The sequence below is a fragment of the Aythya marila genome (genome assembly GCF_965140915.1).
Source record: "Aythya marila genome assembly, chromosome: 1".
Lineage (NCBI taxonomy): Eukaryota > Metazoa > Chordata > Aves > Anseriformes > Anatidae > Aythya > Aythya marila.
Window position 1 is genome coordinate 34,659,367 of NC_139042.1, and position 24,758 is coordinate 34,684,124.

General features: G+C 33.7%; 1 protein-coding gene across 1 annotated transcript in view; it reads left to right on the plus strand.

Moving 5' to 3' along the window:
* The window catches only part of PCDH17 (protocadherin 17), a gene marked incomplete at its 3' end in the record, with an annotated part of 84,515 nt that extends 61,589 nt beyond the window's left edge, over positions 1–22,926 (plus strand). The window contains exon 4 of the mRNA XM_082784495.1: positions 22,244–22,926. Within this exon, the coding sequence (XP_082640621.1) occupies positions 22,244–22,926 (683 nt within the window). The remainder of the gene's footprint in view (positions 1–22,243) is intronic.
* Positions 22,927–24,758: the final 1,832 nt, after the last annotated feature.

Consider the following 24,758-nt stretch of genomic DNA (forward strand, 5'->3'; position numbering starts at 1 on the left):
GGCAACTGTGCCATTGCTACCAATCCCTGTAGGAAAGCATGGTTTGTGGATACCAGCAGGTTGACGGATTGTTCTGTGGAATCAGAACAAATCTTTCTTATGATTCATTTTTGCCACAGATAAGCCATAAAATGAAGACAGCAGATTGATGGAGGTTTAGTTTTTCTGCTCTTGTTTTAAACAGTAGATGTAGAACAGGTTCTTCTACATTATAGCCTGAAGCTGAACTGCCAACATAAAAGATATACAGACTTAATACTTGAGAGCTGGGCAGAAGAATTCCTTCCCACTTTTTTTTTTTTTTTTATTTATCATTATTTATTTATTTATTTTTCTGAGCAGATTAAGCACCACATAATATAGCTCGTTACTGCCTAGTGTAAATTTATTGAAAAGGCAGTTTTTGCTAAAGTGCCTGAAATACTTTGTCTTGTTACTATCTGACCTACTGCAAAACACAGATACCAGCTAAGAAGGAAAAAATATTTTCATTTCAAATCTGCCTGTCCATATTTTGAAAATTCCTATATTTCACTAAAATGTAACAAGCTTGAACCCTTATTTGTACTTTTTTTTCTTTGTGATTGCATGTGAGACTCCATGTCTCACTTGATGTCATATAATTGTAGTCAGTGTACAATTATGTCCTATTATTAAATCCATAATAGGAAAATAAATAAATCAATAAAACAAAATTGAACATAATATGAAAAGAAAAATATCCAAAGATTATAATTATTTAGTTTTTATATATCATAACTGAATATATATCTTAATAACTTTATATATATCATAACAGTTTATATATAAAAGTTTATATATATCATTCAGCTTTGGATACTGATTCTCTGGTTTATTTTTACTTCTGGATATTTTTATCAAATGAAAAGTAAAATTATGATGCTTCATAAAAGTATATGTCAAGAATCAACAGGGCAGTATGCTACACGTTTACAAGGTGGAACAAAAGAAGTGAAAAATGAACTGATAAACAGAAGAACAAGACTTGAAACAAAAGAATGAATAATAATAATAATAATAATAAAATTTATAAGAATATATCATTTTTCACACACTTGGCAGCAGTTTAAATTTCATTCAAGTTAACATACTTTTCATGTAGATAATTCTCCTGTTCATCACTACACACATATATATATATATGTCTAGAATCAGACCTTTTACAGGTGTGCACAGGATAAAAAGTACTACTATTTTAATTCCTGCTCATCTCCTGTTGGGTCAGTTGCATGGATGTGTGGAAAACTTATGTTAATGCTTAGCTAGAGTCCTGGTTTTTGGACATCTTTTAAAATGAATTCTGGTTTAAGGCTTACTGGAGATAAAACTTTTCTGTTACATCTTCTTTCAGTTTTGGTTGATACCATTAAAAAAAAAAAAAAAGCAAAACAATCAAATCATATCTGAGCTTAAATAAAACAATTTAAAACAAGTAAAACTTATATAGGAATAGAAACTGTTTTAAGAGGTGAACTGGGAATTTTTTATAATTAGCTGGATTTTGTTTGTTTTTATTAGGATTTTACCCTTATGCAATACATATATATACAGGGCCTTCCCTCTTACTCTGTGTTTCATGTGGGTACTTACATTTTTTTGTTTGTGCTTTTGAATTTTTCAAAAAGACCTATTGACATATATTTCATTATAAAAGAGTTTTTTTTTTTTTTTTTTTTTTTCCTACTTATGTAGAGTATGGCATTCTTAAGCTTGCTAGGTTTAAAGTTTGTTTTACCTTGACATTTTTCTCCATAGTGAAATTCTGATCTGAAAGTTTATATTAATAAATTTCCCTTCTGTTTGAAATGATCTTGAATGTCTATTAAAATTGTATTCAAATAAATGATGTCTAAGTTATTGTAGGCTGAAGATTTATAAAACAGTGCATGCTGCAGAATGATAAGTCTAAACTCGCAATTCTTATTTAGAGAAAGAGTTTAGAAGTATTGCCTGAAGTTTTTGTCTTCCTCTTCCTCACCCTATTTTTATATATTTATCTGATATGATCTGATAGAAGTATGTTGGCCTCTTATTACTAATTTTGTCCTATAATCTCCTCAGATTTCACCTTTTTCAACCTTTGCTCAAAGTATGAGAGTATGAAAGATAACCTGTTCATTTTTGCAAATATCACTAGGAAATCTGTACATGAGTTCCTTTTCCCTTATGGAAGAGGTCAGAATATGAGCAAGTTAAATTAGTTCTTTCTTGACTGGTGTAGGAAGATACAGGTTTCATTAATCGTGTGATGTAACACAGCTGGGCATGACAAGCTAGAGCATGTCTTCCAAGAAATTTCAAAACAGCTTTCTTGAAAACTGCTGTGAATGAAATAGCACATTTTTATAGTAAGACTAATTAATCAAAATAGGCCTTTCCTAACATAGAAATAAAATTAATCCAATTAGATGTCAGCTCTGTAGCTGTGCTCAGAATCTCTGCCAAAATTCTGTGCAAAATACATTTCCACAAGAGTTACGGAATACAAATAATTTTGTATTTAGGGTAGAGAAACAAACATTGTCGTATATTTCTATTTAAAGATATTACCTACATCTATATTTAGAAATTCAGAGTGGGATTTATTTATACACCTAATTAGCAATGGGATTCAACTTAAATGTAGGTATATATCTCACTACAGTGAGATACCTAAAGTGAGCATTGCGTTCTCTTTTAAGTAGATCTCCATTTACTATAATGGGAACTCAGACACCTATGTAACATATGAACTTCCTTAGAGGCACCTAAGTGTCTAAATCTAGGGCTATGTCCCACTTACATTCCCTAGTTAGGTAAAAATACATATACCTGTCTGTATGAGCAGCACGAAATAGTACTACGTGTGGAGTGGAAGTGTCTGAGTTAGTTCAGCATCAGAAACAATTTGGACATATTAATATATGTAGTATATGTTTTTCTCAGGCTTATTAGCTTCTCAATAAGGAATAATTTTAAGAGATTTTAAATTGATTAGCCAAGAGAGTGATATTTGAAAAATGTAGCCACTATGTAATATATGATAGTGTTCATGATCTCTTCGTGCTTTGCACATATTCAAACAAAAATAAGTGTTGTGTAGGGAGGAGATCAGCCTTTCAACAACAATTATAGCTTATTGTTGAAAATCATTTTAAGATGTATTTTCAAGTTTTCATTTATTTATTTGTTTGTTTGTTTATTTATTAAAGAAATAACACCATAGCAACTCCAATAACTCCATGGAATTGCAATTTGAAATTGCAAATTGAAATGTGTCTGACTGTTTCCCTGATTATGAGTAACTTTTGAGACAGTGCCTATCCAAGGACACAGAACTCAGAAATAAGTTTCCACAAATTTTGCATTTATAGACAACTGTAATAAACTATATAATTGCCCAAAATAAGGGAAAAAATAATGTCACAGAATATTAGACACTGGAGACTCTTTACTGAAGAAAGACATTTTCAATGCCTCAGTTACCAAGAAAGCTTCAAGCAGACTGTGCCTTCCAAGACATGTTAGTCAATAACACTAACACAAATAATAAATGCAGAAAATAAGTATTAATTAGTTCTATTGCTCACGGAACTATGTGTTTTTGTTACCATGTTATCATTCAGATGATAAAGTGAAATTCTGTGAATATCTAGCATTTGTGTGTCTTTGGAAATTTAATAGAATTGCCTTACTGTAAAGTGAGAACAGCTTGGTTCTTAGGAGGAAAAAAAAATAATAAAAAAAACTATTTTTATCTCACATCTAGACTTTTATAAAATACCATCATATTTTATTTTATTGAAGACAGTATAATCACCCCTGAATATATCATTTCTTTAATACATTTTTTTTTTCTTTAAAAATGTTGCTTAAAAACACATCAAGATACTCAATCTTTTTGAATATGTGAAAGATCCCCAGTTTATGGCACTATGAGACATGATTTAGCAATGATACTCAACAAGTCAGGTCAACAGTTAACTTGAAGATCTTGAAGGTCTTTTCCAATCTAAATGATTCACAGACTGTGGAAAAGCTCATGGAGGGCAAAACTGTTATGACCAGGAATATCAGCAGAAGGAACATGCTAGAAGGCCAGTGAATGAGCAAAGCTATTCAAAGTTTTGCAGAAGCTTAAATTACCTTTGGTGGAAAATGGAAAGTCAGAGGACGGAACTGTAAGTGAAATGATGCTCTAAAAATCAGGGACAAACCAACTGACTTCTGAGATTCTTGAAAGGCTGACAAGACATTTGATTAAAATACTGAATATATATGCATTTAACACAGGTAGTACTTTTCTTTCCATTCTCACCCTCTTTAAGCAGACAACTTGTATTTAGAAGAATAAATTAGAGAAAACTGGTAGCTCCTTAGCTTCTCCTGATCTGCTTGCAGGTGTACTTCACTGAGCCTGATTTTACATGCCACTCTCCATAAAAGAAAGCAAAAAATGAAAACACCACCAGTATGTTTTGAGAATGCTACAGATTTTGCTCTATGAATGAAAGATAAGCAGATGGTTCTTGGTACAATTATTAGCTACTCACAATTATAACTGATGGTGTTCATGGGACAGGACACATTTCTACAATATAGTAAGATTACAGTATGTCCGTTCTAATGCTTTAAAGCATCTTGTTGAATGATCTATCCTCTATTTTTGATCCTTTACCTGTTTTACTGAAGTATCTGTAAAACTGCTTGTTAAGAGAAAGCATGTTAACAGGTGTCCTTGTGCATTGGAGATAAATGCATCCTTGTAGGATGAATACATTATGGATATAGAATTGTCTTCACACTTCTCACAATCACCTTTTTTTTCACCTCTTCACACAGTGAACACATCCAGATTGTTGTCACTGCACTTGATTGCAGCATAGGAGGCTTACAGGGTCACAGCCAGCCTTGTATCTTTTGTTCTGTCAATGCAATTCTTGTGAGCTTTATTCTCACACTTTCAATTTTAATGTGGCTTTTTAAAAAATATTTTTATACATTAATAGCATAATTAAGTATTTTTCATATATGTGTACAATGCCAGCTTTGTTTCTGTAATGTATATTCAAAGATAGCATTGTGAACATCTATGTTTATTTATGCATATGAAGATGATTCTTCTGACAGTCAGTGGGATACAAAATAATTTTGTACAAATTGTATTTATTACAGATAAAATTTGTAATTTTGAAAGACTCACATGGACCCATTGTACCAGTCTATTTTGCGAGGACCTGTTTTACAATTCCAAAACTATATGCACATCAAAGAGAAACAATAATAATAAAAATACTAGATAAACCTCTTTTAAAATTTGGGGTGAAGATGAGTTTTCACAGATGAACTTTATGTTTTCACTAATAGCAGTTTTTCTGTGTAAACAAGTACCAGTATTATGTGCACTAATTCAGGAAGATGATGAGTTCATGTTTGATTTTAATTATGTGTCATCTCACTGAAAATGAGGAAATTTGTATATTCCTGCTGAATGTTAATAAATAGTGAAAGACGAAAGTACATAATGTAGAGTTGAACAGCAAATCTGATACAACTTACCCAAATGGGCACACAGCATACCTGAAGATTTTGAGGAAAGAGAATAAATAAGATGTTTTAAAACAATTTTGTCTTTTTCTTGTTCAAAACACTTGATGTGACATCCCATAATGTTGGTGAGTAGAGAGACTTTTAAGACAGGCAAGAGAAATCTTAAATTCAGGTGTGTTTTAGCCCTGGCCTGTTACTACATTTTGAGATAATCACATGGCATGAGTTAAGGATTTTATCTATATTACAGATCTGTTCTCAGAAGGCTTTACATTCCCCATTGCAGCCTTTGATAATTCAATTAGTCTCTCAAAAAGTTGGGAGTAGCTGATAAATTCACTTTAATGTTAAATCAAGTACCCCAGAAGGTTTCTCTTAATACGACCGCTTCTCTGGGAGCTGAGCTCTAGAGGTGATACCTCCCAAATGGAGCCTTTTGCAAGGAATATGTGGGCCTCAGGAACAGATTAAAAGAACTGTCTGTACCAACATAGCTTCTTGCTGTTAATAAATTTACTTCAGATCATGACAGTGATCTCATTCACTCAGATGGTTGTCCATCTAGTTTAATTTAATTTAATTGACAACCTTAGCTCTCTCCATGGATCAGATTCCATGGATCTGATGAATGTTCTCAGAAACAGAGAATGTCATTAAACAAGCTGATTTTAACCCTTCCTTTTAAACACTGTCTTTTGGGATTCCCAAATCTTATTGGCAGACACTGATTGCTGAATAACAAGTAGGAGGGGATTAGCTACATCTGCATTGACTGTGTCTTCAGAGAATGCTAACAATAATACCAGTTCTGTTTGTCTACTTCTAGGAAATGAACAAAGAGTATGTGTTAGATGAACAACAGGATTTAGTATAGTAAATAGATGTATGTCCCTGTAGAAATCAGCTAGCAAAGCAGAGAGAAAAAAGTTCTAATAAGAAAATGCTGCTTAGTACTTACAACCATTTGGCCTTAATAGGCAGATTATCATTGACCTTCTGTACAGGATTACAATCTTCCTAGAAGTAAGACTTGAATTTTAGGTGTATTCATCCATATCATCAAAGATGTATGTTGTCATCATAGTTGGAGCAGCCTAACTGTGACACTGGAATTATACAGAAAATGCTTAATTTTCCTATCCAAAGGTAGAAAATAAAAAGGGATGTGGAATATAAACCTCTCTGTATGTGTGAAATGCTTTATTCTATATTTTTATTCCACATTTTCCTCTTTAAAATTAAATATGGAATTATATTAAAAGATAACTTGTGCTGATTGTTTTATAAAACAGATTCTCACAGTAAGCAAAATAAAATGTTACTTTAGATATGTTTGTTTCAAAGAAAGAGTTTGAATTAAAACAAATTAATTTCTAATGAATACATTCTATGAAACTTAGAAATTTTACATAAACATTCAGATTTACTTTATAATTTCTTGTCTTACTTTATTTTTACTTGAAAATCAGAGATTTGAAAAATATTTTCTTTCTATGCTGAGTAATTAACTCATTATAGACTGTGCTGGTTTTATATACTTTTCATTTGCATATACTTTGCATTTTCATGCAATTATTATTTTCTCCTTAATATTCCCCTAGCTTTTTTTCTACTTAAAAACAAAACAAAACACTCTAAAACTTACAATATCTATCCCAAGATATGTTGTAAATGTCAGCCTAGCTAATCCATCCAATATGACTTTAAAATACTCCTTGCAGTTATTCAGGTGCAATGAACTGTGGCTGCAAAATATTGGAGGCAGTTTGTAACACCCAGCTGCAATTGAATTTATCTTAATATCATGTAAGAACAGTAAAATAGTGTAAAATAGTGGCTAAAAGTATCTGTGTTCATATAACACAGGAGCATTTGATAATGCAGATGTGCTCTACAGGATTACCATCACTGGTTTTCATCATCTTTATACTACGACAACAACAAAACTGCTAAATAAGCATGTCAGCTTTTCAGAAGACTGTGACTGATGTTTTATGAACAAAGTTGTTGACAGTTTGGAAATCCCTGTTTATCATCCCAGCCTGACTTTCTCAGAAATGCCATCATTAAATCAAAAAGCACATTCCAAATTTAAACTGAGAATTTATTTAAAGAAGGAAAGAATATTTGGGCTGATGTTTGAAAGACAGAGACTCAATGAATGGGAGAGTTCAGTCCTACTGAACCTTTAAAATAGGAATTTTGAGCTCAGAATTGTTTTCAGGAATGGAATCAGCAGTTGGTGGGAATTTGAGATATGCTGATTTATACCAATAATATTTTGTCTTTGGAAAGGAGAGAAGTGGCACACTGTGATTTACTTTACTCTTTACTTTTCAGACAACTCAAAATCTGGTTCTAAGATCCAGGGATAGCAATTCTATATTCTCAGGATGGACAGAAATGCATGAAAAAATCTGACACAAAAATATGGCCTGATTCACAAAAAATCCTGTTAATTTCCTTGTTAAGTAAAATTTTAATGTATGCTTTTGAAGTATTTGCAGAAGATTTGTAGGTTTGAACTAATAGCTAGAAGAAAAAATGTGAAATTTAGCATTTTTGCAAATTACCCAGTACTCTGCTGTTTAAGATTCAGTTAGATCTAGGAGCCAACAGAGCCTGGGCAGCAAAAACAAGGTATGGCAGCTCAGAGGAATTAGTGTGGAGCTCGGCTCTCATCTTCCTCTGCCTCTTAATTCAGGCAGGAGATAGGATGATGTTCTGGACATAGCTATTATGTTAACTTGCTCTGCTCACAAAGTACAGCTGATCAGCTGCTCTGCATTTTTCTTGCTAAGTTTCTGGAAACAAAAATAAAATAAAAATAAAATAAAGTAAAGTAAAATAAAATAAAATAAAATAAAATAATAAAATAAAATAATAAAGGGTTCTTCATACCATGTAAAACATTTTGCTTGTGTAAAGTTAGCAGCACCTGTACATCAGCAAAGCCACTCCCTGCTGTGACTTTGATAAGTTGGAACCAGTGCTGCAGCCTTGAGGACAGACTGGATCATCCACAATTTCCCTCAGAGAAGAGCAGCAAATCCCAGTGTGTTCCTTCAGGTATTCAAAATAGAACACTTTGAAGCAAATTTTACTTGTGTAAAAGGAGTTGTAGTTTGGTATAAGCATGGTAGCACAGTATTAAGAGGAGAAAATAAGCTGTTTTACTTTTGAAAGGAAATATCTCAGTGGAAAAGTACTAGGAATTTTGGTCTGAATATATAGTGAATGAAATATTCAGTGGGAATCCCAGAAGTTATAAATGCATGTAAACCCTAGGATATTACTTTGCAAGGGAACAATTTTCTTACCAACAGTGTCACTTCTTGGAAAAGGGGACTCAAAATGCTGAGTTACATCTCACCTACATTAAATTAAGGGCAATTAGACTCTCAACAGTTTGTTGAATGATGAAAAGCTTCAGCCAGCTAATTAGAAAAGCCAAACCAATGAGTGTGTATGACTCTAATACAGAAATAGGTATCTTCAGGATATGAACTCTGTGCATTCATTGAAAATAGGTAGGCCTGTCTGGAATTATTTTAGATCTGGAGTTTATCACCAAATACTGAATGACTCTCTGAATCCATCCTTCTCCATTGTCTCTAAAGACAACATAAAAATTCTAGTTCTTTTAATTGCAGGAAATTAGATTATGTGGTTTTCTCTGTTTCTTGAAAGAGATTATTATCTCTCTTAGCTGCTGTTAGGCATCTGATGAAACTAATATATATATATATTTTCTTTAATCCTTTGATTGACAGGAACTCTCCAAAAATCTTGTAAATTATATGTAAGATCTAGTTTTCTTCCCTGTTTCAGTCTAGTAAAAGCTTAAAGAGGAGGGCTGAAAAAAACGTCTTGCCTCATTCACTAGGATGTAATGTGTGTGGTAAGAGCTGCAGGCTCAAACAAGTCTTCTGGCACATATATAGTTAAATTCTCCCACTCTATGAGTAAATTTGTGTGTAAAAGTTGCAGAACAATGCTATTCAAAATAAAAATTTAAAATGACCACCATGTAAAATGGCACGTTAGAAATGTTTGATTGTGTCCAATAAATGAGACCTTTCACAAAATATCAGCCATAGGAATGCATATATTTTCCCTGAATCCCAAACAGACTTAGACTGGCATATTAGTTAAAAAGCTATATAAAAGGAAAGATCATGTTCAATAGTTGTACTTTACACAAATAAATTCTAGTAAAAGACTTATCTTGAACATATTTCTACGAGGAGCAGCTGAGGGAGCTGGGCTTGTTCAACCTGGAGAAAAGCAGGCTCAGGGGCAACCTTATTGTTCTCTAGAGGTGCCTTAAAGGAGGCTGTAGCGAGGTGGGGGTTGGTCTGTTCTCCCACATGCCTGGTGACAGGACGAGGGGGAATGGGCTAAAGTTGCGCCAGGGGAGTTTTAGGTCAGATGTTAGGAAGAACTTCTTTACCGAAAGGGTTGTTAGACACTGGAACAGGCTGCCCAGGGAAGTGGTGGAGTCACCATCCCTGGAGGTCTTTAAAAAACGCTTAGGGATATTGTTTAGTGGAGGACTGTTAGTGTTAGGTCAGAGGTTGGAGTCGATGATCTTGAGGTCTCTTCCAACCTAGAAATTCTGTGATTCTGTGATATTTTGTTACCATGGATGATATGTCAGATGTCAAATTACCGGTTCTTTTATACTTTTTTTTTTTTTTTTAAAGAATTAATTTCTGTTTTCCCAATTAGAAGGAAAACAAAACAAAACAAGCAAACAAAAAAAACCATTTTGCTGTAGGGTTTTGAGGTGAACATTGACACAAAGGCTAAAATAACTTCAAAAAGTCTTCAGTTTAGTGTTCATTCTGTGCAGCTACCTCCATCTTTTAGATTAGTACTGTTCTGCATGGTCTGCCTAACCAAAGAATAGGATTTTCCATGCTCTTTGATCTCTTCAAAATATATTGAAAACTGAAATCAAGTGCTTTGCCTTAGTTTGACTTTGCTGGCAACAGTGAGCTGAATAATGTACTAGGATTTAGAGTCCTCCTAATATCATCTAAAAAAAAAAAATCTTCAGAATTGATCATTGATCTGGCTTTAACTGGGTGCTTTGAAGACATGATGTGTGAATAAAAGAATGAGGAGCAACAATCAAAATTGTTTTAAAAAAGAGAGAGAATAAATAGAAAAAGGAATACCAGCTAAAACATATATAGAGGAAACAACCCTATATGATTAAGAGGCTGTACAAAGTGTCAAATGTCATTCTAAGAAAAGAGCACAATTTCTGTTTAAAATATTCAGAAGGCAGAGCTAAATTATTTTCTTGATAGCCATAGTGCAGAGCTCTTTGCATATATTGTCAATAATGCAAAAATTGTTCTACAAAACACAAATCTCTTTTCATTTATTTCTTTCACATTAATCATCTAGGTTAGAGGTTTTCTACATAGTAATACTAGGGACAATTAAGACTGTTTAACACAGAGACAGATGCCAGATGTATGCATGTAACAGTTACAGAGGAAGCATATGCATAGTATCAACTCTACAAATAGTTGAGCTCCCTAGGCACTCAACAGTTTTGAAGCTAAGGGAGGGAATGTTTTTATGTTACAACATTTTCCCTTGGTGGTAGCAAATTAGCTGCCTTGTATCCATCTTCAGCTGCAACTGCAGAGTCACTTGAGAGCTTACAAATAAGTTTAGAGCTCTGCTAAACTGCTTCTTAGATACCTAAGAAGCAGGATATGCACCATGTGCATGATGTAACAGATTAACTAAAGAAAAAGAAAAAAAATGGATGATTTTTTTCTTCGCATAAGATAATTTTTTTATACCTTAACTACTTGCAGAATTTGTGCAAGGTCTTTATAAAGAGACCTTTACAATTACTGGAATCCATCACTATAATATTTACTTCATTTACAGTTTCATACATGCTTTCCACCATGACTTTACTTTAATGGGTGCCCCCACCTCTTAGCCTTTTTGTTGTCTTGGAAAGAAAAGACAAGAGACTACTACAGATACTTTTGGCCTGAAATCTTCATCACAGATAATGAAAGGAGGATATAAATGGACCCTTATATCTACCTTAAGGCTTTTCAAAACCCGCCTCTGGGTTTTCTATAAATAGAATAAAATAAAATAAATAAAATGTTGCTCATGTTTCCATCTCTACAATGGGTTTGGCAACATTTTATAGCACGTCCACCACATTTCTAGGGGTGTAGCATCTTCATCATCTCTCCAGGGTAAGGACTTTTTTAAAGGAAGTCTACAGATAGACACTGACTGACATATTCTGAACCCTTCAGCAGTTTTAAAGGTATCAACTTCAACTTCTACTTGTTTTGCCAGAACAATATTTAAGTCATATAATGCCTCACTGTTGAATTTTCTTTGAAGGATATTTAGACACATAATCTGAGGGCAAAGCTAAGACCCTGATTGCATTTTTCTTGGTGGCATTTTTTGTACCTAGCCTTTAACTCTATTTCTAGAACTAAAACACATTTCTTGTAGAAATATGACTCAGATGAGGGATTTCTAGAGACCAGAAAAAGAGCTTCTAACAATTAACAGGCTTAAAAAACTGAACATATTAGTGAAAAAAAAAATGAGCACATAATGACAACATCCTTGGACATAGACCCCAAATTATCAATTTTTTCTTAATGGTATGTTTGGTCACATCAGAGTCCTCTGACATCAGGACTACAGATTAAGCTATAACAAATGAAAAGATTACAATGAAAAATGTGACTCTGTTGAGCAGCTCAGTTACTGCAAATAAAAGTAACTTGCAAGAGAGATTTTCTGTATTCTTGTTGTTTATATATATAGTCTTGATCCTGGAAAGATAAGAAAGTGATATAGATTAGGGTTTTTGATGAAGGATCTGTGGAAATGAAGACACGAATACTCTGAAATCATCTTGAGTGTCTTTCAGAGATTCATTTACAGTCCATGGAGAACCTGGAAATACGTTATTTAATCTGTTTACATGTACAATCCTCTTTGCCAAAGTAGTTATTTTTAGAGAGTCAGATTTTGAAAACGCATCATTCATTATTCTTTCTGATTGATGTAATTAGAGCATCATTCAGGCAGAAACCTAAGTAAGATAGCATTATGAAACTCAAATTCGTAAAAGAGTGAGGGTGCTTCATAAATTGGCATAAGGTTAATCCCATTCTGGAGACCTCTTTCGAAGGTGGTAATAAAACACAACACCAGCAATCTGCTAAAAAATAGTCTAGGGCACCATCTAATCAAACAATAATGAATATGCTACTTATCATGCCATAAGGGAGACTCCATATGAAACCGGTAAATCATTTCTTTTTTCCTAGGAAGACATTTCTGTGTCTGTATGTCCAAATGAGATTTCCTTAAGGAGAAACATCAAGGAAAGTGTTCTTCCTCCTATTCTGTCAGATACATTTCACCTCCCATGAAGCCCAAGTGTATGACCCTTATACAATATCAACCTTTTGAAGCAGAGAATGATACCCAGTGGGTTTTTCTATCTATCAGTATAAAGCAGACATGGTCTTATTATGTCTCGTAAAGGAGATTTTAAATGTAAATCCAGGCATGCTGGCAGGAATGTGGGGAAAGCTGTATTCTTCTTCACCAAAGTAGCCAGATTTTTGAATGGTTCAACATCTATGGTGCTGCTAAATTTTGTTGTTGTTGTTTGTGTGTGAAATTTTGCAAAGGAAAACAGATAATATCTGAAAAGCTTTAATGTGTTGATTCTGTATTGGACAAAATCCTCCTCCTACACAGAATGATACACTTCCATTCAAGAGAACCTACCTATAGTCAGGATGTAAATAGAGCTATCAGAGGATATAGAAATAGATTTCTTCAGAAACCTGTTTCTCTACACAGTGGCACCCTCATCAGTCAAAGTCTGTAAACAAGTTGTCATATCCAAATTTGAGACAAGCTTACAAAGCAAAAAGCTTAGTGCCTTCTAATTAAAGATCTGTATACTGAGATAATTGGCAACTGATGAAGAAGGTTCAGTAGTATAATATATAGCTAATCATTGTTGGCTTGATGCTGTGACAGATGGGGATAGCTTCTTTAAATTATGGAGTTTTTATATTGGTATTTTCAGGAAATGTCAACAGCATGATTATTTTTTCATTAATGTTGTCTTTCCTTCCCATTCATTGCTTTTGTTTGTCATAATCACTTGTCTCTAACTGTACAGTCTATTATTATTTGTATAGGACACAGCATAATGGGGCTGCTTAATGATTGGATTCCTAAACATTGCTGCAGTACAATATACAGTGTTTAGCATTTACTAAGTATTACAAATTAGATATGGAAATTATAGATATTACAATTATGACTAGCTCACAATAAAGTTAGCAATTTATTTATTTATTTATTTATTTTAATATCATGCAAATTCTGCTAAGGATTGCACAAATTCAGCTAGGTTTCAGTTATGAGTTATTCCAGTTTATGTGTCAGTATTGAAAAAATCCTAATATAAAATCTGTGGAACTCTCTTGATCAAGAATAAGAAAATGTGTTATACTAAAAATATTCTTTCTAACAGATCCTCAAACCTATCCTTTTCTGTTAATCACTGCAGTTTTGTTTCTCTTCTTTTCTAGGAAACAGCTTTTGGGCTCTACAACAAAGATTTACTGTTTAAAACTGTGAATTTGTCAGGTCACTAAAGTCTCCCTGTAGCTTCTCTACTAAGTGCAGAGCTGGCATAGCTAGCCTTTGTACATTCCTGCCTACAGTGCTGGGCTAGGAAGAGTTTTTTATGGTGGGATGGGGAAGAGGCCAAAATATTTTTTCATGGCTGTCATATGGTAATTTTGCTGCAAATTAGAATAGGTGCCAGTCTGACTTGCAGGCAAACTTTGGAAAACAAAGCTGGGTTTCCAAAGGTTTCTCCTCTAGTGGGAAGAAATTATTATTCAGATGGGCACTGTTTTTTCTCTGCTGCCCCAGACTGATAGGAAAGCAGATAATGAAGTACCCCCTCACCTTTCTTCTATGTGCTTTTTTCAAGGTACAATAGAAAATAAGCGTCAGTTTCTAAGGTAGCTCCTCTCCCATTAGGTCTGTTGGGGTTTGTTGGGGAGAAGTGTCCCTTGCATTTGCCATCTCAGTGCATGGGGCTGGAATACGCTTTCACTTCACTATCAACTATAAATGACCGTGTTTGTACAGTCACTTTTGAGAACGATAGCAAGAAGTGTCAAGGACCATGAGCTATGTCCAGAACACAGATGAAAGCTGTTTTTCTGCTTTGGAAGTTTTGACATTATTGGGAATTTTGGAAGCAGAGCCTGTCCCTGTCTGTGACTCACAGGTTTGATTTGCCTCCAGAACAGCAAGGCAGAGGCCAAAGACCCATTGTTGGGATCTGTGGACCAGCCCGCTGTGAGGATGGAAAATTTTCAGGTAACAGAAATATTTTCTTGCTGTTATGCTGTCTTTAAGTAAAAATATATGATCATCATTAAATTGTTTATATGAATTTAAGGCAGATTTCCATAAAACAAAATGTTAAATATTCTATAGTGCTTATTGTAATCCTGCAATATTTCTCTAATATTTATAGTCTGGGACAACTGTGAGCTAGAATTAAAGCCATAAACCCACCTGTTTTTTATTGTTTTAAAAGTGTTTTATATTATGCCAATATTAGAAATATATTTATCCTCTGTTCAAAAAACAAGCAAGCAAGCAAACAAAACAAAACAAAACACAATGACAACACAAACAACAACAACAACAAAAAAAAAAAAAACAGAGGAAAATTATAAGGATTACAGGCATAAATGCTTTAGTTATAATATCAGGAAAAGACTGCATGATCCAAGAGGTTTACAAAGTGGCAGCCCATTCTTATTTTACTGCCAGTCATTTTGCTAATCTGAGCTACATAATTGCTTTGCCTAACTGAAAGGAGCCTTTAAACAGACCAGCCAATAAAAATACTCAGATTGGAGACAGTTCTGCTTAATAACAGTAAGCATGTGTATGGAAGTATTTGTTTACCTCTGCTCATTTATGTCAAAATCAATTGTAATTAAGCAGGAATCTAACCACAGAAGTAGTACTTTAGCTGGTTGTTCTCATCAGAAGTGTCATATACCCCTAGTCTTTAGGCCATGTCAAAGAAGCCCATTTATTTCCATCCTGTAATAAATACCTACTTACAGTCCTTTCACTTCTTTAGTAAAGGCAATTGTCTGTCTGAAATCAGAAGAAGATTTTCAGGTATATTGCAGGAATTACTGAAATTATGAAATCAGAGTTATTTATATTCTCCTTTGGATGTCAGATATAATTTATTGTCCATTTGTTTATACATGTTTACAGAAAATACAGACCTTCCATATCTATTTCATGGTATTAAAATATATAAATTGTACTTTACTAAAGCATATACTACCTCTCCCCCAACCCCGCCTCCCACCCCTCCACAATGCACACCCATAGTATGCCTGTCATCAGACCAGAGGAATATGCACTACAGATAATTTTATACCTTGGTTCATTATTGATTGAATTCTAAATGGAAATGTTTTCAGTAATGAACACAAGTTCACAAAATTAAGGGTAAAATAAGTCTGTTTCATAGGGAATCAGTGTGAACTCCATGCATGCATTCAAAGGTTTTTCTTTTTTCTTTTCTTTTCTTTGTAATGTGAAACAAAGGCCAGAAATACCTGAATTACTGCTTGTAAAGTAATAAAGGATAGAACATTGCAAGAGTGAAGGTGAATAGCGTCATCAATGTGAAACTGCATGCTTCAAAAAGAAGATGCACTTTTTGGGATCAGTCCTCTCCTGTGTTTTTCATTTGGAGCTGTTAGTCCTTGAGATGTTCCAGTGAGCCATCCTTGCTTATTTTTTAGCTTCCATATTTATATAAGGGGAAAAAAAATGAAAGTCTATTAGGAGATGTTCATGTGATAGTAGAAACTAGGTGTCAACTTTTGATAGAGAAAAAAGGAGTTAATGGGTAAGACAAGAAGAATAAGTAGCATTTCCTGGGACAGTCAAAGGCTACAACAAAGGCTACTGTCATTTGAAAATATTCAGTATTATTTGTGCATTTATTTGGTCATATTTTTATTTATCCTCCTTTGATGAGCATATGTTAATATAAAACTATATATATATATTACATTTTGAAACAAGTTCTTAGAAAAGAATGCACTTAAATGACTATTTAACAAGTCAAATTTTATAAATTAAGTGTCAAATTGTCTACTTTGCTTCACTTCTAACACAATTTGATAAAAAGATTTACAGGATTAGGGTGGAATATGATTATATATATATATATATATATCTGCATGTGTGTGTATATGTCCAAGCTTACATGTATGGGATGTATACACATATACATATATTTAAAATCTGATTTTCACTATACACAAACTTGAACACTTATTTATATAATGAACACATTATATATAGTACTTTGATACAAATTACAGTGTTCTTCATGTTAAAAACATAGCACGTGAAATATTTCATAGAAGTATTTAAATGCTGAGGTTGTACATGTATTGTTTACTTTTGATTTGCTTTGTAGCTTCGTGTGTATGTGTAATTTAAATAATTAGGCTCCAATTAAACTGGAAAAAATGAATTTGTGAACACTGATTATGCTGAGTCACTGCTTTTTCTTTTAATTTCTTTTAAGAAAAAAAAAATCATTTTTGTCACCATTATGAAAATTGTGTATAATTAATGAATTAAGCTGTGATATCACAGTTTTAGCTATTGAAGGGAGCCAGATATCTAAAGCATTAATTAATTAGTTAAATGTATAGTGAAATATATTTATGGTGAAATCAAGTACCTCCTTTTAAGCGTACTCATAATATTTATGAGGAAAGGGTAGGAAATTAAAAGTAGTGCAATAAAAACATCTTTTGCTTTAAACTTGCTACAGAAAACAGCTGTTAAATACCGGCTTCTCTGGTAATTTAGAATAAAATATGCAAGGTATGTCTAAGGTTACAGCAAAAGACATATCTTGCACTGCAATTCATATTTTTTCAACATAACTTTCTTTGTAAACCATCTCAAATTTCTGTCCAGTAAAAGCTTGCTATATAGGTGTCTGTTGTTTCCAGTTAGCTTCTTTCCATTTATTTCGATGGCTGACAATTTAGCAGTTCTATTTTTGTGTGTGTTCTCCCTGAAGTGCATAAAGCACTTCTGATTGTTTAGCCTTAAAGCTCCAGAGAGTTTGGAAAACCTCTAGGCTGCTTCTGTTCATTGTACACACTTGCACTGTTAAGGGCTTATTTTCAACAAGAGGGAAACAAGGTAAAGACCAATGGTGCATATCACTCTACCAGCACATCTTGCTGTACAGAACAGTGTTTGACCTATTTTACATATATATATGTATATATATACCATTAAATTGATTCTGTTTTCTCATAGGTACTAATTTGGTCCTTGGTGATAGTTCACTTCATGTTTATAGTTTCTGCTGCTAATACAAAGGGGCCTGTTCGATTTTCTTCACTGCCTGCTAGCTGTAACAGGCAAAATTACAGGCTAATGGTGAGATGAGCAACTTATTATGCATGATAATCAATACTTGAAATCCATTTCCCATGATGTGACACAAAAAAAATGAAGTGAAGACAGATTTTCAAAACTAGAATATCAAAACTCATGCAGTGCAGGTGGTTTTCACTTCAAGGTCATTCGGGATTTGTTTCTTCACAAAACTGCCTTATTTTTTGACTTCATATTTAATTCACTCACTGCTAAGATGCCCGGGGAGCAGAAATGGAAAGTTAGTCAATATTGCAAGTATGAATGCAAGTATAAAAACTGCTTTAGCAAATGCAGGAAATGGGAAGGGGAAGGAAGATGTTACAGCCAATATATATGATATATAAGCTGTATGGCATATATCTCTTTTACTTACAGAGCTTGCCAGCAAACTTTATATTTTTATTGATGTGAATGAATAATGCAAATACTGTATAAGTTATCCTCATACACAGTGTATGAGTAGGCAAATGAGCTAACAAATTCAAATTTTAGAACACAACTTGGTGACAAAATCAACCTAATCAATTTTGAAAATCTCAAAGCATAGTTTTTGGCACAGTACTGAGTACCTAGCATAGTTAAAAAATTTCCATTGGCTGAGAAATTCTCTGATCTTTACCTTTCATCTTAAGTTTATTAATTTCAACAAATGAATCAGTTCAGGGAATTATTTTGTTAATAATGTACAGTCAATTTTTAGATTAAGAGAAAGTTTTAAAATGGAATCTCCTATTACATAAATTATCCAGCTGTGTATTTTATACTTATATATATATTTAATGTTGATAGTAGGAAGTTATGTAAGTTAATTTTCAGATGCTATGACACAAAGCTAGTACGTGAAAGACTGAAAAAGCTTCCCTTCTTCAGATCTTCTGATTCTCTTCTAGTAAACTGTGACCTTTCAACATATTAAACATGGGAGAGCTATTTTCCTTTTTTTTTTTTTTAATTTTATTTTAAATTTTTGTCTTTTGCTAAAAAGAGACCAAAATTATATGAAAAAAAAAGTATAAGTTATAGTTAAGTTTGCAAAAAATAAAAAATAAAAATTGTTGGCAAATCTATTACTTGCTCAGGAAAACCTTCAAAAATGCCCGCAGACTTTTATTCAGCATTGTCGTGCATATCATATAAGAAGAAAGTCATTTCAGATATATGTTAGAGAAAATCCTGAATGAAGCAACTATTATTTCTCATTACTTTACACTTTTTCATTACGTTACACTTTTTAAGCCAGTGGGTAAGTTTACCACAAATCCACTCTAGGATTTGTAGGAGGAAAAGAAAAAATAGCAAAATCAACTTAGAGAAAGCATTTGCAAAGTCTAAAATGCCCAAATTGCTATAGAAAGTTTGGTTTGCCTTGGCCTTGGATCATTCTATTTTATTTTTTTTTTATTTTTCTTTCTTTCTTTCTTTCTTTCTTTCTTTCTTTCTTTCTTTCTTTCTTTCTTTCTTTCTTTCTTTCTTTCTTTCTTTCTTTCTCTCTTTCTCTCTTTCTCTCTTTCTCTCTTTCTCTCTTTCTCTCTTTCTCTCTTTCTCTCTTTCTCTCTTTCTCTCTTTCTTTCTCTCTTTCTTTCTCTTTCTTTCTCTCTTTCTTTCTCTCTTTCTTTCTCTCTTTCTCTCTTTCTCTCTCTGTCTTTCTCTCTCTCTTTCTCTCTCTCTTTCTCTCTCTCTTTCTCTTTCTCTCTTTCTCTCTCTCTCTTTCTCTCTTTCCCTCTTCCTCTCTTTCTCTCTTTCTTTCTTTCTCTCTTTCTTTCTCTCTTTCTCTCTCTCTCTCTCTTTCTCTCTTTCTCTCTCTCTTAATCTCTCTCTTAATCTCTCTCTCTCTTAATCATTCTCTTTCTTTCTCCCTCCCTCTCTTCCTTCCTTCCTTCCTTCCTTCCTTCCTTCCTTCCTTCCTTCCTTCCTTCCTTCCTTCCTTCCTTCCTTCCTTCCTTCCTTCCTTCCTTCCTTCCTTCCTTCCTTCCTTCCTCCCTCCCTCCCTCCCTCCCTCCCTCCCTCCCTCCCTCCCTCCCTCCCTCCCTCCCTTCCTCCTTTCCTCCCTTCCTCCCTTCCTCTCTCCCCCCACCCCCCCCCCCCATTTCTTTAGAGGGAGGGATTAGAAGTTTCACTTGGTAGCTTTACACTGCAGAGCTTTGAAGCTGTAGAAGCTCTGGAAAACTAGATACAGAAAACCTTAGTGGAAGTGAACTAATGGTTGGAATAAGGTATATGTTATTTTTATGTATTAAATGTATGACTATATTTTTCATTAAACAGTTTTCCCACATGTTGTGCCTATGGGTGGGCATATATGTCCATTCCATTTCGTTCAAGTGAAGTGAAATCAGAATTTTTCCCAGTTCTGTCAGTGTACTATAGTCTCAAAATTGGGGATGCATTTTATTCTTGCTTTTCATTATGATTACTCTAATTTGTATTCTACACTAGAACCAGAATACGGTTTACTTTTCCTTGGAGGTCCCCTAAATTTTTTATCTTTTAAGCCTGTGGCTTAACATTCTCTTCCTCAAAAATCACTCTGTGTCCTCCTCATCATTCTTACTTGCTTTTGTTATTTATTTATTTATTTATAAGATATTAAACTTTTCAAGGAAGGGAGCATGTATACAGAATAACACTCTTTCATAGGATTTCATCATTAATAATAATAATAATAAAAAATCTCAGCAAATTATCTCATTTTGATTTAATTGATCATTGTGACATACAATTTTGGATAAATTTAAGTCACATTATATTCATGTCTATTGGACTCAGAAGATGTGTTTTTTCTGTGTTAGGTTTTTACAGTGCAGCTGTTCATGAATCTGGCGGTTATTTACAGACATCATAAGATTACAAGGAATTTATTTTTTAATTTAAAATTTACCCTATTTTCAGGTCAACAAGTTTGCTCTTTTTTTTTTTTTTTTTTTTTTTTTTTTTTTTTTAAGATCTGTTGTACATGTGTGTGCGTGTGATACATCCTTACATATAAATACATATTTACTTTTTTTTTTTTTTTTTTTTTTTTTTTTTTGCCAGCTGAAACTCCAGGCATTTAGTATGTACTGAATTCCTCAAATCAAATTTGAAACACATTTTTCTATTTTGTGGCTGAAAATACTTAATAGTTAAAAATCAGACTCAAAATTCTGATCAAAACCTAGAGATGGTAAAAGGATTAATTTTGTCAAGAATTTTAAAATGGTGAAGGGTGACCCAAACATATTCTCTTAGTGCAAAATAACAGACAAACTAAGAACTATTAAAATTTATGTTCTAAGACTGTATATGACAATATGTATATATATTATTTAAATATATATTTTTTGAAAGAAATAAGACTACAGAAATCCTGATAACATTATCAGTTCAAATATCATGTCATGGTTTGTCATTCTTTCAAACTGTATGTATTGAGGAAACACATTTTCAGTTATTGCACCACAGCAAAAAAACAGGAAAGCTGATTACATGATCCATACTCATGCCTAATAAAATTGCAATACACACTTTTTGACAAACTTATATTTAATGCATACTGGTGGAAAATTTTAGTTCTCTGTTCTCAGCAGGAAAAGTAGGCTCTTTAACAAAACATTTTTATTTCATGACTGTCATACAACATAACAATTACAAAAGAAATGGAGGTGACAAAATGAAAAGCTAGCTTGCTGATTTGTATGAAGTGTTTGTATTTCCAGAAAGGCAGTCATTGCTCAGTTATTTGATTTGAAAAATTAATCCTGATAATGCCTTTTGAGTTCCTTAAGTAGTGTTCGCTATTTTCTAGGATGAGTTTTACAGAACAAAGCCTAACAGATTTCTACAGCAGATTAGTTTACAGATGAAGCTCAATTCCACTGAGAATGATTCTCTAATGACCCCTTTTTGCTTCCATTGGGCTGTGTGAATGCTTTAATACCTAGAGAATAGCATTAAATAAATCTATTGTTTCAACTAGTCAGTCTATGCAATCCTTCTGAAATATTTTAATTACAGCTTTTCTTTTTCTCCATAATTAAGAAACCAGATGTCAAGTAAGTCCATCACAAGTTGATCATAGACTCTCCTTTAATTTAAAGAAAACCACTTATAACTAGAGTTTTTCTCTTTCTTCTTTGTTTTGCAGAGCAAGAAGAATGTGTTAACTGCACAGATGAATGCAGAGTGCTTGGTCATTCTGACAGGTGTTGGATGCCACAGTTCCCTGCAGCCAGCCAGGCTGAGAATGCAGATTATCGCACAAATCTCTTTGTACCCACAGTTGAAGCTAATGTTGAGACTGAGACTTATGAAACTGTGAATCCCACTGGGAAAAAGACTTTTTGTACATTTGGGAAAGACAAGAGAGAGCACACTATTCTCATTGCCAATGTTAAACCTTATTTAAAAGCCAAACGTGCCCTGAGTCCTCTGCTTCAGGAGGTTCCCTCAGCATCGAGCAGCCCAACCAAGACATGCATTGAGCCTTGCACCTCAACAAAAGGACCTCTGGATGGCTGTGAAGTGAAATCAGGAGCCTTGGCTGAACCAAACAGCCAATACTTGTCAACTGACAGTCAGTATCTATCGCCTAGTAAACAGTCAAAAGACGCTCCCTTCATTGCATCAGATCAGATGGCTAGGGCATTTGCAGATGTGCATTCCCGAGTAAGCCGAGACTCAAGTGAGATGGACTCTGTTCTGGAGCAGTTAGACCGTTCAGCCCGGGATCTAGGCAGGGAGTCGGTGGATGCCGAGGAAGTTGTCAGAGAAATAGACAAGCTCTTGCAGGACTGTCGGGGAAGCGACCCTGTGGCTGTCAGAAAGTGAGGGGAAAATAAGGACAGGCTGGCAGTTACATTCCTCTTCTGCTGATTAAAAACAAAACAATCAAAAATAAATAAATAAATCATAAAATCCCCTGGCTGTAACAGATTTACAAGAATGAAGGAAGACCAATGCTGCTTTAAGGCTTTTAGTGAACATCTGAAGTGCCCACAAGTATGTTCTTTTCACTGCTCTTTCTTTTTGACAGATAACACTGGTTTCATTTTGACCAAACTTTCATTAGGGCAGAGTCAAGTACACTAAGAACTATATGAATGAAGGAAAGATGGTGCCATTTTGACAATCTGATAGGAAGGTGTGAGAAAGGTGGAATGGAAATACATCTGATACTTTGAGACTGTCCTCAATAGCTGATGCTGACTTTACTGTTTACGTATAAACCCCAAGAAAAACAGGGTTGAATATTTCTGCTGATCTGTGGTGAATTTCCAGCAGTGACCGCAGGCTTCTACTGAAAGTCCTAAAAAGAGTTCTTGTAGTAGTCCAAGTGACACCGAACATTAACATTCATTTGTGGTAAACATTTATGTACAAAGTTATCTGCCACAAATATGAGAGAAAAGAAAAAAAAAAAAAAAAAAAAAAAAAAAAAAGGAACAAGAAAACAAACAAAAACCCACCATTCCAAATCATTACTCAACAAAACATATCCTGATCATTAGTAAAACACTTCATATCACATTAAGGTTAAATGTAAAATGATATAGTCCATCTTGTCCTGCACACACATAAGATAATTCACTTGATAAAAAAGAAAAAAAAAAGGATTTTAATATCTATTTAGCATTTTAGTGTCCAACAAAACTATAGTTAGTGATAAGTTTAAAAGAAAAAATAAGGGGGAAATAAGTTTTGAAAAAAAAAATAGTTACCTTTCAGGGTAATGCACAAAAGAAATTAACATTATTAACACTTTTATATTCATTTGTGGACACTAAAATAGCTCAGGAAAGTGAAAATGTCTTAGACATCCACACAAATCACATGATCATTTATATGTGCAAATGTAAGAAGATTCAGTGTGTTTACATCAAATGACATATTTTTATTGATTTATTGCAGATTCAGTGCATATGAGCCAAATTGTTGAGTGTATAAGAGCTATATTGTGTATTTTATTAAATTAATATATAGTTGTGTTGCAAAAATATTTGGGCTTATATTGTAAATGGCAAGTGTTGCCTCAGTAGCTGTCGAACTCTATGAGTTTTGTTTTTTCCTGCTTCCTTTTCCCCATGGATTGTGGGAAGCAGTGCCTCAGAGCAAAGTCTCTTGTTTAATGTATGGTCTACAAAGTACTGCAGTACATAATCTGTTCAAAATGTGTTTGAGTGAGCTGATGGAGCTAACCGAATGGCCTACAAATACATCCATCAGTCATGGTTATGTGCAAGTCCTTGTAGAAGCTAAACATGCAAACACATGTTTAATAACAAAAATTACACTCAAACCCACACCTGGAACCTCCTTGTTTGTTTTGTTCTGTTTTGCTTTCCCAAACACATGCAGATAGTCTATTTAATGTAGGCTATTTGATTGACTTCTTAAGAGATGACACCCTTTTTAAAGTTTTGCTAATAAGTTGAGAGAGCTGCAAACATGTCGGTGCCAAAACATGTCAAGCCATGAACAGTATTTTCTCTGATTCTTTAGATTATGCCATTTATTACTGTAGTTCTAGTTATACATGGTTTATCTGGGGGGTGGGGGGGAAGTTTTAGTTTTGTTTTCATTTGTTCCAAAAAATATTTGCAGAATAACTTGGAAAGAGTTTCAACTTTTCAAATAATTTTTCTAAGGGTAATTTTATTGCA